Source organism: Anastrepha obliqua, chromosome 1 (genome assembly GCF_027943255.1).
Source record: "Anastrepha obliqua isolate idAnaObli1 chromosome 1, idAnaObli1_1.0, whole genome shotgun sequence".
Classification (NCBI taxonomy): Eukaryota; Metazoa; Arthropoda; class Insecta; order Diptera; family Tephritidae; genus Anastrepha; species Anastrepha obliqua.
Window position 1 is genome coordinate 88952800 of NC_072892.1, and position 16447 is coordinate 88969246.

A 16447-nucleotide genomic window follows, 5' to 3' on the forward strand; every position below is an offset into this window, starting at 1 on the left:
GTTGGTCGTCAAGCTGAGGTAACTGCGACCTCAGTCAGCGCTAAAAGCAGTTCTCAGGTCCAGAAATGGCCTACAATTAAAATTTCCGACCCGTCAAAGGCTGGGTACCAGGAAAGGCGCAATGCGGCCAGGTTACTCACTAGGGTACACTCAACGCCACCAGCTGGGGAAGAACTCACTAAGGAGCTGCAAGAGGCGATCGAGTGGGCGAAGGCGGTACTACCCAATTTCCAAATCGAGCGTCCGGTGCATCCGGACATATCTAAGCGTCAGAGGTCAGCCGAGGGGGACAGCTCGCAGGCAAAGAAAATAAGGTTGCACAATGTCACGCCACACAAGTCTTTTGCGGAGGTTGCAAAAAACCGCATCATAATAGGCGTTGTAGACGAAAACGACCCTGAAGGAAAAATCCCCAAGAACCAGTGGAAATGGGTGAATGCTGCGCTGACGAAAGTAGCGATGGAGGTTATGATCAGCAACCCTGGGCCTCCTCCTTCTTGTACAGATGCAGGGTGGTATCAGGGTCAAATAAAGATAGTTGCTTGCGATGACGAAAGGTCGGTGCAGCTTTACAAGATTGCCATCTCTAAAGTTGGCGAAGTATATCCCGGTGCCAAGCTGGCGGTGGTAGAGAAGAAGGAAATTCCGTCTCGTCCAAGAGCAAGAGTTTGGTTACCAACAACTCCATCAGAGCCTGAGGATATCATGCAGCTGTTAAGAGCATGCAATCCTAATCTTCCAGCTGACAAATGGAAATTTGTCAAGTCTTTTGAGGAGAAGTCAACCACCGAGGTGGAGTCGAAAAGAGCCACTATGCAAGTCATGTTACTGCTGACTGAGGACTCACTAGAGCCATTGGCGAAGAGCGATGGCGAAGTCAATTATGGCTTCTGTAAGATTAAAATCAGGACATACAGAAGCGACACGTTAGGCCAGCTTGCTGATGATGAAGATTCGTCTAGCGAGATGGACGTGCAAGAAAAGGAGTCTATAGGCGATGTCGACAGTATTGGACACGCTTCTTCTGGGGCGGATTTGACAGAAGACTTTGCCAACCTATTGTCGGAGAAAGAGCTCCTGGGTGAGGTAGACGCAGATGTAACCAATGAGGCTCCTTCAAATAAATCTGCACCACAGTAAAGCAGCCACAGCAGCCCTTGTTGAACTAATGGCGGCAGAAAATCCTGATATTGTCCTCGTTTAGGAGCCATGGGTGAGACAAGAGCGCATATGCGGATTGAGGGCTCCGCACTATAAGCTTCACGCTGCCAGCTGTGCAGGTAAAAGTAGGACATGCGTACTAGCTAAATCTAAACTTAACGTTTTCTTAATCCCAAAATATAGCAACGAAGATTTCACTACGGTAAGCTGGGAAGCAGTTGACATCGAATTTCGTTTGGCATCGATGTACTTGGCCCACGAAGAACCTGTACCACCACAACTATTGGTAGATTTGATATCGGACAGCGAAGCCTCCAAATGCAGATTAATACTGGGTGGTGACGTGAATGCACACCACTCTGTATGGGGAAGCTCGGATATCAACGAACGTGGTGAGTTACTTTTCAATTACATTTTATGTACTAAATTGCTGTTATGTAATCGTGGGAACGATCCTACTTTTATAATCAGGAATCGTCAGGAAGTTCTTGACATCACCCTACTCTCAGATTGTTTAATAGATAAGGTGGTTCAATGGAGAGTATTAGAGAAGCACTCCTTCTCAGACCATCGCTATATTGAACTAATAGTAGAAGAAGAAATCCCTCAACCAACTATTTTTAGGAACTACAGGAGGACCAACTGGCAGATGTATAATTACGAGTTGGAGAGAAATCTTCCCGAAATTCCCCCTTATTATCCAGAAAACGAGGAAGAATTAGATAAGCTAGTCAATTTGTTTACCGGAACATGTTGTAAAGCGCTAAATAAGTCCTGCCCTCTTGTCAGGCACAAGGGGAAGACAAAACCCCCATGGTGGTCCTCAGAACTTAGCCTTCATAAGAGTGTATGTAGAACACTATTTAATAAGGCGAAATACTCTAATTTGGAAGACGATTGGGACTTCTATTATGAGCAACTCAAAGTCTATAAAAAGGAGTTGAGGAAAGCAAAAAGATCTTCATGGAGGTCGTTCTGTGAGGACATAGAAACTACAGCGGAAGCTTCTCGCTTAAGAAAGGTCTTGGCTAGATCAACGACATCTATTGGCTTTTTACAGAAGCCAGACAACGGCTGGACGACTTCTACCAAGGAGTCGCTAAGTTTACTATTAGATACCCACTTTCCGGGGAGCTCTGAAGTCTATAACTCGGGCCCTACCCGAACTTGCAACCCCAGAGTATCAGAATTTGAGATTAGCTCAGATATCTCAGACATAATCAATGGAACTAATATTACTTGGGCTATAGGAAATTTTAAGCCGTACAAATCGCCAGGCCCTGATGGGATAATACCGGCACAACTTCAGCAGCCTCTGGCTCATATCACAGGGTGGTTAGTAACCATTTTCAAAAGTACTCTTCAGTTAAATCACATTCCCTCAGCATGGAGGGAGGTTAAGGTCATCTTTATCCCGAAGGCAGGTAGAAGCTCGCATACCAAACCTAAGGACTTCAGACCGATTAGTCTATCATCTTTTCTACTGAAAACATTAGAAAAGCTGATTGACTCGGCTATCAGGAATAGCATACCCCACTCACGTATGTCCAAATCGCAACATGCCTACTGTAAAGGAAAATCTACAGAGACGGCCCTAAACTCACTGGTCACATCAATTGAAAGCTCATTTGAAGTTAAAGATTATTCACTGGCAGCCTTTTTAGATATCGAAGGAGCTTTTAACAACATCCTGCCTAAGGTCATAACGAACACGCTGTCAGACCTGCGCATTTCCGGAACCTTTGTGAATTTCATTGAGCAGTTGCTTACGAGCAGGTTCGTGAATTCGACGTTGGGCTCTTCGGTGATGCGCAGATCTGTCTGTAGAGGTACTCCTCAAGGCGGGGTACTTTCTCCTCTTCTGTGGAATCTAGCAATGAACAAGTTGTTGTTGGATCAGGAGGAGAGGAGAATTAAGGTTGTGGCCTACGCGGACGATGTAGCTATATTAATAAGGGGGAAGTTTCCAGACACCCTCTGCAGTCTAATGAATAGAACCTTAAAATATGTGGATACTTGGGCCAAAACATGTGGTTTGAGCCTGAATGCGGCCAAAACGGAACTAGTGTTGTTTACAAGGAGATATAAAATTCCCGACTGTCGGCCTCTGACACTCAACGGAACTCTTTTGCTGGTCGGTGAAAAGGCCAGGTACTTAGGTTTAACCCTTGACAGGAAACTTTAATGGAAGCTGAATGTTCAGGAAAGAATAAAGAAGGCTGCTACGGCGCTTTATTCCTGTAAGAGAACTGTGGGCTTAAAATGGGGATTAGCCCCCAAAATAGTTCACTGGCTATATACGGTCATTGTCAGACCAATTATGACCTACGGAATCCTGGTCTGGTGGCCATCCCTTGATAAGAAAACTTCCATTAAGAAACTAGAGAGTATTCAGAGGGCGGCAAGCCTCAGTATTACTGGGGCGCTCAAAACAACGCCAACTTCGGCTCTAAGCGTTATGTTGCATCTACTACCAATTGACCTACATTGCAGACAACTGGCCGCCAAAGCGGCTCTAAGATTGAGGGAATCATCGATGCTCAAGACAAACAAATGGGGACACTCGCGCATACTTGGGATGTTTCCAGGTATTCCTAATACCACCGACTTTTGTGACTCGGTGAATACATACCTAGACAGGCCTTATACAGTCCATTTTCCATCCAGAGAGGACTGGGTGAATGGGTTAACAAACAACGAAAACGGGGTTAGTATATATACGGACGGCTCTAAACTCAATGATCAAGTGGGAGGTGGTGTATATTCGGAAACTATTTTCGCCAATTTATCCTTTCGCTTACCTGATCATTGTAGCGTATTCCAGGCCGAAATCCTGGCAATCTCAGAAAGCCTTTTAATGCTAAATAAAAGCGTAGTCACTGTTAGAGATATCTTCATTTATTCCGATAGTCAGGCAGCTATGAAATCGCTTCTATCAAGCAAACACTCGTCTAAGACAGTAAAGGAGTGTTACAAATTATTAACAACACTTGCACAGTACTTTTCTATTAATCTACTCTGGGTGCCAGGACACAGTAACATTAAAGGTAACTGTAAGGCAGATGAGTTAGCTAGATTAGGCTCCTCGCTCCAAATTAGTCAGGACAGGCTTGACATACCTATGCCCTTGGCAACATGTAAACTTTTGATAGACAGATACACCATTAGTGCTGCTAACTCCAACTGGAGGCAGTTAAACACCTGCGCTATAAGTAGACAAGCGTTGCCCGAATGGAACATGGGTCGCACTAAGAGTCTACTTAAGTTAGGCAGGAGGGATCTAAGGATTGTAGTAGGTGTCCTATCTGGGCACTGTCTAATAGGAAGACATGCCAGTAGATTAGGGGCACCATCTAATGACTACTGTAGAAGCTGTCAAGATATAGAGGAGGTAGAGACAATCGAACACCTTCTATGCGGGTGCATGGCTCTGTGTAGAAGGCGGTGGAGATTGCTCGGTTTCGCTTTTCTGGACAGCATTGCAGATGTTGCAAATCTCAAACTATCTAGTATAGCTAGCTTTTTAAAGGCCACACAATGGTTTAGAGAGGACCAAGTTGAGTAGGATAGGACAGTTCCGGTGGTATCACAAGGGGCCTCTAACTGGCCTAGGTGCGTCGTAGGACAGCCACTTCACCTAACCTAACCTAACCTAACGTCTGGTAAAGAAAAATACAGTAATGCTGCATTGAGTAATGGTCACTGCGGGATTGCTGGAAACGATGTGTCCAATAAGCTGCCATGAGAGCTTGTGTGAGTTACTGTGCATTTTTGTATATGCATTCCGGCTGGATCTTTCTTCAACAACATCCTTGCATAGAAGAATTGGAGATTGAAATTGGGATATAAAGTCTATGGCTAAACTCAAAATAAAGCTTCAAGATTACTGCGCTCGATTTCAAATACAAACAGCAATCGGATTAGTTTCTTTCTAGTATAATATCATTTCAGAAAGTCGACATGCATACCGAAAGCCAAGCAATTTCGCTTTCAGTTGTCTCTGAGGATTTCATTATCAAGCAACTCACACCAGTCAGGCCACCAGGTCAGTGATGTTGGAGTAAACTATTTATATGGCTGATCTGACGGCTAGGGAAAACACTCTTCAGAGTATAGTGGTTGAGTGACCATCAAGCAAGTTGCTAAAAAATTCCGTAAAATTGCTAAAATTGCTAAAAATGTTTTCTTTGATGGTGTTGAGCGATTTATCAAAATAAGAAAGGCATTACAACTTCAAATTTGCACTTTTTTAAACTTAAATTTAACAATTATTAAAATTGCATTCCAATTATCTTTGCGGAAATTCTAATTCAAGGCTTTTCTTGAAATTGGGATGTAAAGCTAGTGCAATTTTTCTATTTTTAAACAAAATTTGAAGATTGAATTTATATGATTTTTGCTATGTACGGGTTGCCCATATTCGACGGACTCGACGGATTTTGATGACTCTTTGGGTCCATTCCAATCGACGAGGCTTGTCCGCAGGCAACAATCTTTGCGTCAATTGAATCGTATGCGGGAATAAATGCTAATCAATGCGAATAATTCGTTCTAAAGTGGTCCGAGCAATGCCCACCTGCTGAGAACGGGGATTTTGGGATATCCTTGGCGACGTTTCAACACTGGCCCGTACAAGAGCAATATTCTCATCCGATCGCCTTGGTCGGGTTTGATTTGGCCTCTTTGGATTAGAAAGAGCATCACCAGTCGAAAACCTTTCTTACAAACGTTTAATGGTGTTCTTCGAAGGCGCACTTTTCACATTATTTAACGCACGTTGAGTTTTCACAATTGACTTCTTTTGTTGAATGTAAATTTCAACAATTTGGGAGCGCTCGCGTGGCGTGTACTGTTCCATGAGAAAAATCTGCTTGGGCTGACGCTTCCAACGCGGTATGTCATCAAGCGATTTGACGTGTCTGTCAAAAGATACAATGTTACCAGATGGGTCCGTCGAATATTAACAACCCTATAAAAATAATGAACTTTCAAAAAAACACCAAATGGGAATAAATGGCTTCTTCTTAGCAAAGCTTTCATAAGAGTCGGCGTTTTTTAATACTTTTCTGACAGTTAAAGTACTAATACGTATAGACATGTTTTCGAAACTTATTCCATCCTAAAAATTTAAAGTTTAATTTATAAAATATAATTTATACTCATATATATAAATATTCAGTTTGAATCAAAAGTTTTATTTCAGAATTACTAATTGAAAATCGGATTGAAAGGCATAAACTTGGTTTTTTTCGCAGCCTAGCCACTGAGTTATCGCCATAAAGCAATTTTAATATTGCGAATACTCTTTTCTGCTCTCGACTCTGGCATCTCCTGCCGCACTTTGCTGCCAATCAGGAAATAATACACTAAAAATATATATCTCTATCAGTAGTTATGGGGCTCCTAAAATATTTTCCGTATATATTATATATCACCATCATAAGTACAGGCTTGGCCTTGCCCGCTAAGATACGAACACTATTAGAAAATTTTTGTTATTAATTTTATGTCTATGTTCACCTCGAACCCCGTGCTAGCCGATTGGTAGTCACGCAATAACCCACTCGGCCAGTAAACATGAGACCAAACAACATAGGTTTCGCATCAATGCTCCTATTATTATTGCTATGAAAAGTTATTGTTGTTATAAATGTTTGTTTGAAGATTTTGCAATTTAGTGAAGATTGCGGACATACGGACACACGCATATGCCGATGCACTAACACATCTAAGTATGATACGTGCAACCTAACATTCACGAAAAGCATGTTTGGCATTTTGTTTAGCCTCCATGTACCAAAAAGGTATGTATGTATGGATGCTGGATTTTATATTGGCGCAAGTAGTGAAGTATACTTTTAAGAGTCTTACTAAAATGTCGCTTACGCCACGCACTAAGAGCGACCGTCCATAATGTGTACAGTGAATAGATATATGCAGGTGGGGATGTGTGTGTATATTGTACGAAAGCATTTTTGTGTATATACCGGAAGACATGAATGTATTGTAAGTGTGCCGGAGCATGTCCGGTCTTGGCTTTCACTGCGTACGTTAGTGCATTTCGGTAGCACGTTTTCTTGATGTTTATGAGCTTGAACACATGCCGAGTGCTTAGTTGACGTTTATATACTCATAGAATGTGTTCTCATACTTGCCTTAGTTTATGTATTTTTTCTCAGTTGGTTTTTTACCTTCTTGTTCCTTGTTGTTTAGAAGTAACTGACATTTCGTGTTAGTTTATTTTTCACGTATTTTTTCGCTCTTTGCAGAGTTCATAAAAATCGTACGTTATACGTTGTTGGTCAGTTGACCATCCGCAGCCCCAATGTAGCGAATGCTTGTAATTGAATTTATTTCTTACTTACATATTATATATACACACAATGCATGTAACCTTTAATGTTTGTGTTTACACGCACATAAAGTTAATATATCGACACATTTTTGTATGTATGAATATGTGCATGTTCCGCATTTGTTCCCAAAAGGGACAATGTAGATGATTTTACATAAATTATACTCATGTATGTACATATGTATTTATATAAAATTTATTATATATTTCTAAGTCATAAAGCTGCATTTTTATTTAAAATTTAAAACTGGAATCTTTCAGAGCAATAAAGTACTGTTACATGCATCAGAGTTATGCCAGTTTGTAATTCATGAAATTGTTGTTTTAACTTACACATTTTTTCTACTTTTCTCGCTGAATTTATATGACTTTGATCGGCCTTGTCAGCAGGACTGATCTTTTAAAATTCTTATAATATGTTCAGCGTTCTCGACAAAACAGAACTTTAACCCTCAGTTGTCTAATGCACAGAAGTCCTTAATAAGTGGCAAAAAGTTACTTAAATCAAGTTCTGGGATTGGTTGAATGGATTAGACTATCCTAATAAAGGGTAATTGGTAAGTAGGTAGGTGAAATGGTTGAAGCAGCACTCCTCAAGTAACACTGAAGCGCCATTCTGATACCATTATGAGACCTCCAACAGGCAGATATCTACAGCCAGCAAGAGCTGTTTATATAATGGAGAAGACTGATGGAATTTAAGTTGGCGCACTGCCCCAGGCTGTCGAAAAAAGGAGCACCCAGTGACTTTAATCATCGTCAAACCCAGACATTTACAGAGAAAGTGAACTACAGTCTCCTTCTCTGAAAGGTCCCCACAGCTTCTGCAATGGGTGTTAAATGGTAACCCTAGCTTTTCCGCGGGTTTGCCGATTGTCCAGTAACCGGTTAACCCAGATAGGAGTTTGGAAACTAAATGGCGAGGAGTGCAAAGGACTTCCTGAGTCCTTCATATATCGTACTGGGTTCAAAGGGTTTTCGAAATAGCACATGGAGAAATGGAGCTCCATCTTTTCTGCACCTTCTTGAGAAACAATTTGTGCAGTTCCCCTTTAACAACTGTAAGGGGGATACCGAAGATCGGGTAGGCGGTCTCTAAGGCCAATTCCGTATATGTTCCTGTGTACTGGAACCCACATCACAGAAATGTTACCTGCACAACCAACAGATTTGATCTTCTCCTTTCAGAAGTTTACTAACTTCATCCTGCACCATAGCGGCGTCAGAGCCTTAATCACGGTTAGACTATTGGAGGAAATATTAATATTTCCCTCACTCCCGTGTTTTCTAAGCATTTTGCATGCTTGCAGGATCGTAAAGACTTCTGCTTGAAAAACACTAGCAGTGTTGCTGATTTAGAGAAAACCCTTGCTCCGACTCCCGATTCCATCTTGGAACCGTCAGTGAAGACAGAGGTGCAAGCTTCGGTGTAGATTTTTCGCTCGCTGCAATCCCGCCTATTTGGAAAGATTGCTGTAGCACGACCCTCAAACTCTAGTTTGCTGATAGAGAGATATGTTCGAATTCGGAGAAATACGGTGTTAACAAGGCAAAACTGCTACCATATCCCTTGAGAGATAGCCTCCAGAGGCCAACCTCTTTTAACCTGATAGCCCATTGAGCTGCGATGGAAATAACGTAGAAGTCGATGGGAAGTAAGTGCAAAAAGATATTCAGGGCAGAACTGGGCCAAGTTTGACATGCTCCAATGATGCCAATGTATGCAGTCCTTTGCACACTCCCCAGTATAGTGGTATTATTGCCCTTCCGAAGAGCTTCCCACCAAACCAGGTACCCACACGTTAAAATTGGCAAAACCACTGCGTTGCACATCCACAGCACGACCTGCTTGAGTCCCCATATTTTACCGAACATAGATTTACAGGAGTAGAAGGCTATACTGGCCTTTAATTTGGGAGGTCGAAAGGGTGGAGGTATATATTTTCTGGTAAATAGCACCAGCTCAATTTTGTCAGAGTTGACTCAGATGGCGCAAGTGGTAGCCCCCTACTGATTACAGCCAGTAGGTGACCTTTCCAAACTCTTTCCATGACTAAGGGAAACGATCACATTAGGACCGAGTCCCCGGCGTATGATACTACCTTAACCCCACCTTTATTTAGCATTATCAGAACTTCGTCAATAGCAACTACCCAAAAAAAGAGCGAAAGGTCACCACTCTGCGGCGTCCCCCTGTGAACGAATCTCGTGACTTTAGCCCCTCTTGCCACCGCATTAACTTCCCTGCAGCCAAGCAGGGGCGAGATCTAGAAACAGATACTGAAATGGCTTTTAGGTCGTTTGGTTTCTTAGATTACAAACTATAGGCAATTTTGGTATTTTATGCAACTTTTTAAATTCACTTCCCAAACGTGTCTACTTAGTGTACGAGTATGCTAATTAAAAACGTGGAGACAGTTTTGCCTTGCAGTACCTGCAGTTCACCTACAACAAATGTATGTAGTTTCAAAGGTTCACCACGAAAAGGTTACAGTACAATTTTTTTACCCCTTCTCTGTACCAATTTTCGATTCACCAGCAGCCTTGCGAAAGGTGAATTAAAAAAAAAATACTAAGCGAGCTGCTCTTCACCATATCTCGCTTAAACTATTATGTAATTCCACAAATCTTTCAGACATTGCGAGTAAAATATGAGTAAAACATAGGAGGAATCTAAGCGAATCGCTTGTGAACTAAGCTGCTATAAACAAAGTCGGTTGATCATCGCTAAAGTGTTCCTGCTTTCAAGTTTTTCGCTTGGTGAGTAGCGAAATTCGTTAGCGAGAAGAAAAGTGATGAATAAAAGCGGCAGTTCAAATCCAACTATTTTTCTGGAAAATTGCCTCTTGCAGGCTTTGAAAAAAGTTTATTATTTATTCGATTAATTCAATGTTGAGAATTTCAAATATCTTCGGTTTTAAGATAAAATATACTCTTAGAGTTCTTCTTTTAATATTTTTCCTTTTTCTATTTTTTTTTAATTTTATTTTTATTTTTTTATTCATTCATTTTATTTTTGTCACTTTAAATATCGAGTCAATGAATTTGAAATCTAAATTTTACTTCCACAATCCAAACTTAATAGAAAAACATTAAAATAATATTTAAAAAATTTCTACGACATGATAATAAAGTTCAACCAAACTTCTCAATCATTTATATCCGACACAATTATTATTGAGATTGAACAAGAGCCACACCCACTTTTTATATGTCAAGACTTAATTTCCATCCGTCTGGCTGAGGTTACAAGCTAAGAGTACGAGGGGTGCCTTTTATATTTCGGGATTTGGCAACCCTGGTGTTGCAATCTGGCAACTGACAGCTGTATCGCAAAGTTTGACATTTTTTAGCTTTTACGTACTCAGAACGTTTTGAAATACCAGCGCTATTTGTGTTGTTTACAGTAACTTAAAAGATTCATCTCGGTCCAAAAATGGAATTAAATCGTGAACATTTTCGTGCGATTATTTTTTACAATTCATTTTTTGGCGATGATGCTCCATCAAGGACCAGTGTTTATCGATGGTGTGGTGAATTCAATCGTGGTCGTAGTTCACTCCAAGACGAATTTCGTGAAGGTCGTCCAAAATCAGTTGTTGTTCCGAAAACCATTGATGCTGTGCGCGAACTGATATTGCAAGATCGTCATGTGACCTATCGTGAGATTGAGACAATCTTAGGCATTAGTGGGACCAGCATACATTCAATATTGCATAAACATTTGACTGTCAAAAAAATTTGTTCGCGTTGGATTCCACACAATTTGTCAATCGCTCAAGAAAAGGCTCGTGTCGATTGGTCGGAGGAAATGCTCAAAAAATACGATCGCGGGGCTTCGAAACACGTCTATGACATCGTGACAGGTGATGAATCATGGATTTACGCGTATGAGCCCGAAAGTAAACAGCAGTCGACTGTATGGGTGTTTCAAGATGAGCCAAATCCAACAAAAGTTGTTCGCGCACGAAGCACTTCCAAGCAAATGGTAGCCTGTTTTTTCGGAAACACTGGACATGTCGCAACCGTACCACTAGAACAACGCAGAACTGTAAATTTTGAGTGGTACACAACCATTTGTTTGCCAATTGTCTTCCAAGAAATTAGGAAAACCAATCGCCAAAGACGGATCACTCTTCGCCAGAACAATGCGAGCTCTCACACATCGTCTCAAACAACTGCATTTTTGAGCACCCAAAACATCGAATTAATGGGTCATCCGCCGTATAGGCACCGAATGACTTCTTTTTATTCCCGTACGTAAAAAACAAACTGAGAGGTCAACGTTTTTCGACACCTGAAGAAGCAGTAGCGGCATTCAGAATGCATGTTTTGGAGGTACCTCATTCAGAGTGGCAAAAGTGCTTCGACAATTAGTTGAAACGGATGCAAAAGTGTATAGATCTTCATGCAGAATATTTTGAAAAACAATAAAGTGATTTTCGATGATTAAAATTTGTTTTTGTTCTCTAATCCCGACATATGAAAGGCACACCTCGTACTAGATACTAGCTTTGCTTATGAGTTCGTTTAATTTCAAAATATGAAGATTAGTTCATCAAACGAAAACTCAAACTTATTGGGCAATCCTTACTATTTTTGTGTAGAACCAACCACGACATTTATTTTTTAAGGATAATTCCTTTCAAATACTAGCCGCAAATACTCCGTAGCTTGGCCATACATAACACCAGTTTTGAGTGAATACTTGGATGGCTTCGGTCGGTATCTCGTGAATTACTTTAGTATTGTTGACTTTCAATGCCTAAATCGAAGCTCGTTTATCAACAAAGTATTTAGACTTTATATGGCCTCACAAATAAAAGTCCAAAGGTGTGATATCACACGATCTCGGTGGCCAATCTACTTAATCTACTGGTCTGAGACGAGAGAACAACTTGTCACCGAAATTACGCCGCAGTAAATCAATTGTTTCACGGGCTGTATGCCAAGTAGCGCCATCTTGTTGGAACCAAATATTGTGGATCGCGGACTTCAATTTTTGGCATCAAAAAGTCGCCACTCTCCGCGTTCATATTGGCGCCAGCCTCGTCTTTGAAGAAATTTGAGCCGATGATTCCTCCAGCCCATAGACCGCACCAAACGATTGTTTTCAATGGTTGTAATGGCTTTTCCTGAATGACTTCGGGTTGCCCTTCAGCTCAAATACGGCAATTTTGCTTATTAACGTAACCATTAAGCCAAAAATGGCCCTCATCGCTGATCGCCATAAGTTCGCCTGAGCGCGCGATGAACACTTTTCACAGAGCATCGTTTTTCGTAATACAATTTTAATACGATTTGTAAACGTTGTTGAGGAGTAAGTCAATGAATACTGAAAAAAAAGATGTATTTAGTTTTATAATAGTCACGCGTGATCTGTCAAAAAACCCTTTGGAAAATGTTCCTCCAATCTAATCACCCTTTATATTGGATCGACTTGATAATAAACAATTTTAAAAGTTTAGATAAAGAAACTTGAATGTTGAAATCATTCTAGTGAAGTACTATTAAAAGACATAAGTAAATGGAAATATTTATATATGAAAAAAATCAACCGATGACACTACTTTACCGACTGAACAACGACTGGTGGGACGAGTGTGTGAATACATGTGAAATGATCTTGCAGAATTCGGCTACCGAATCTCCCAAATGATGTGCCAGCCGAAGTACCCCTCACAATTTTCTGTTTGTCCATATTTAAAGAGCAAACCTTATAAATCTTTCATCCTTCCCAAAAAGTAGCAGGCAGCCCTAATTAAATTTTCCTAAGATGTGCGTTCAAAGCAACTGAACGTGAGCGCTGCTTAGCACGTCCAAGTAAACATGAAAACCTTCTCGACTATCCTTCCAAAACTTATTACCACCGGAGGAGCAGAACTTCCCATTTACGTGTATTTAAAAACAACATTCCAAAAGTCAAAGCCTTTTGCTAAGTTAATTAAATGTGGCTCCCACGAAGTAAGCGTAAACTTACAAATACTTTCACAAATCAAATAACAGTCTGACACAATTTCCAGCGAAAAATTTAAGCAGGGATATGCAAAACTCCGAGTAGGTAATCAAAGAATATACTCTACAATGTTACAAAAAGCCAAAAAGAAACAGACAAGACATGCAAAATAAAGTACTTTTCATTCCTTCTGTGAATTTGCTGCAATCTAATCAAATTTCTACAACAAAATTTAAAAGTAAGCAAATATGAAAGTTGCTTTATAACAAGACCCACAACGAAATGGCACAAAACCAACAAATCAAGAAATTTAAAAAAAGAAAAAATAAAATTGAGAAAACGAGTGTATATCTTTGTAGGCTTTAAATTGGCCAGTTTTGGCCTGAGAAAATTTGCAGATATGATTGCAACAATAGCAGCTACAAAAAGGTAACACTAATGGCTGCACAACTACAACTATTTAAGGACATCATATCGTGAAGCAGTTTCCGCGCGCACCAACTTATCTTCCTCGACTTTGTTTTCCTCAGCTCGTGCTCGTGTTCTTGTTCGCTTTTCCTCATTTGAAAACCCTCCACAGCAACCACTTTTGACCGAATTATTGGCTGCTTGGCTAGCAGTTTGGCGGAGAATGTAAACGGACGTCAAGAGCGCTACGATCGAGAAAATAAAGAAGAATAAAGTAGACAAGGAAGGAAGCAACTACTTTTGTGTGTTGCTTTCTTGGCTGGTTGTGGGCAGTTGGCTGCATGTAGAGACAACAATGGCAATTTTATACATGCTGCCAATTCTTAATAAAGAAACATTGAAGCAAAATAATAAAAAATCAACAACAACAACAAGAATACACAATAACAATAACCTTCAAGAGACGGAAATATAAAATAACGATCGTAAAAATGAAAATTGCATTTTATGTTGGTGTTATTTCGCTGTGGCTATATTATGTGGACGCTGTTATTGCTGCGAGCCACTTGCATATCCATACATACATATGTACATGCGTACATGCATATATGCTGAGTATCCGTATTTCTTGCAGCTATTCTTATTTGATTGCTTATTCGCTTGTCTGCTTCGTTTGCTGTGGTGATCTTATTGTTTGCAGAGGAAAATGTTGCATGACAGCGTGTTGTACCCGCAATAACCGTAAGTATAATAAAAAAGATGGATGTTTATAAGAGAGTGTGCAAAAGTATATGTGTGTGAGGTAAGCATTCACCCACGCCTTCACATATACAGTAGCGATCACAATAATAGTAGCGGGACATTTTTCAAGAGAAGTTTTGAATCTATATTTTGTATTTTATATCCGGCCGTAGCCGAATGGATTGATGCGTATCTACCATTCGGGGTATGTAGGTTCGAATCTCCATGAAACACCAACAGCGGTCGCCTCTCGGCAAGCAATGACATATCTTCCAGTGCATTTCTGCCATGAAATATGTAGCTCCTCATAAAAATATTTGCCGTTTGGAGTCGGCTTAAAACTGTTGGTCCCTCCATGTGTGGATCAACATCAAATCGCACGCCACAAATTGGAGGAGAAGCTCGGCCAAACACTCAAAAAGGGTGTAAGGGTTAAAAGAAATAAAACTCATACTACGCCGAAAGTCATATAACTTATATTTAAGAAACTAATTAACAAATCGTCCTCAAAAACAAAAGCTTTTTAATTAAATTTCTAGGAAAAATTCTGGGTATGTAGTTTTGTAGCAAATCATTGATTTTTGACAGTAAATACTGAATGCTGAAATGCTGAACAGCGATTTTTATCTATGAAACAAGTGCTCAGAACTTTTTCATATAGAAAAAATTACGTAGCACCGTTAAAAAATCAAAGGAAATTTTTAATCACTTCATACCTGCACATCATAAAACATTTAATCGGCTATAAAACTGCTTACCAAGACTTCGTCTAACAATTTTGATGAAAATTTTTGGAATTATTGTAGTTTAGATTTTCATTTTTCTTTGTGATCTAATTTTGTATGCGATTCAAGGATGATATATTAGGAAGTTTGGCTATCCGAAGCAAAATTTTGAGAGTAACTTAGGCTGCTACATTACGCCGGCAGCAGAATTCTGCCCGCTCATATCCCCATATTCGTTTGGTTTATAAATGCCAAATAAAAATGTTGCAGAGCTTGATAATAGATCGATATTGAGGGAAATCAAGAAAGTGATCAGCGCTGATAAAAAAAAGTTCAGCTGATGCTCGGAAAGCCTTATAAGCAACTTTAATTCTTTTGGTTCCGATGGAGCTCGCATTATGGTTTGAGGTTGTGTGTGATCAACAGGAGTCGGAAACTTAACTTTCAAAGAGGAACTTATGAATGAAACTACGTATTTAAATTTATTGGAAAATAATTGATGCCAAAGTTCTGAAAAATTAGATATTCGGGATAAATTTCCATTTTATCAAGGCAACGACTCCAAATTCAAATGAAACATAGTTCAATCATGGATCATCTGGAACTGTCCCCATGTGATTGAAACACCAGTATAATTGTCCGAAGTCACTTGACTGGATTAAAAAGGATGTTGCAACAGAATGATGAGAAAATAACACTCTAATAACAAAAAAACTTGTAGGCTCAGTCTCGGCTAAAATCAGTTTTAAATCAAAAAGCTTGCTTTGAACAATATTAATTGAAAAAAATCTGCATAATATTTGAATACCTATTTAAGTTTACCTAAATACATGAAAAAGTTGTGAAGTCGTTTTACGATGTATCTTGTTTTTATTGTAAATATTCTTTTTAAGTTATCGCTTTTTAAGTTAAAATGTGATACAATTTCTTTGAAATAAATGAATCCATGGAATAAGCCGGACGCCACTACCTTTTATGAAATTGAATTTATAAAATTATTTGAGACTATTGTTAAAACAAAGATGATTCTGTGAAGGATGATTAGTGAAAGTTCTACATTGTCTGTCATTGACTGTCACAATAACTTTAAGACTAGCTGTA

The 16447-nt window shown here is 39.8% G+C and overlaps 1 protein-coding gene across 1 annotated transcript in view; it reads right to left on the minus strand.

Moving 5' to 3' along the window:
• Positions 1 to 1260: 1260 nt before the first annotated feature.
• Positions 1261 to 16447, minus strand: part of LOC129235874 (uncharacterized) — a 31634-nt gene continuing 16447 nt past the window's right edge. Inside the window, exon 2 of the mRNA XM_054869935.1 lies at positions 1261 to 1520. Within this exon, the coding sequence (XP_054725910.1) occupies positions 1261 to 1520 (260 nt within the window). The remainder of the gene's footprint in view (positions 1521 to 16447) is intronic.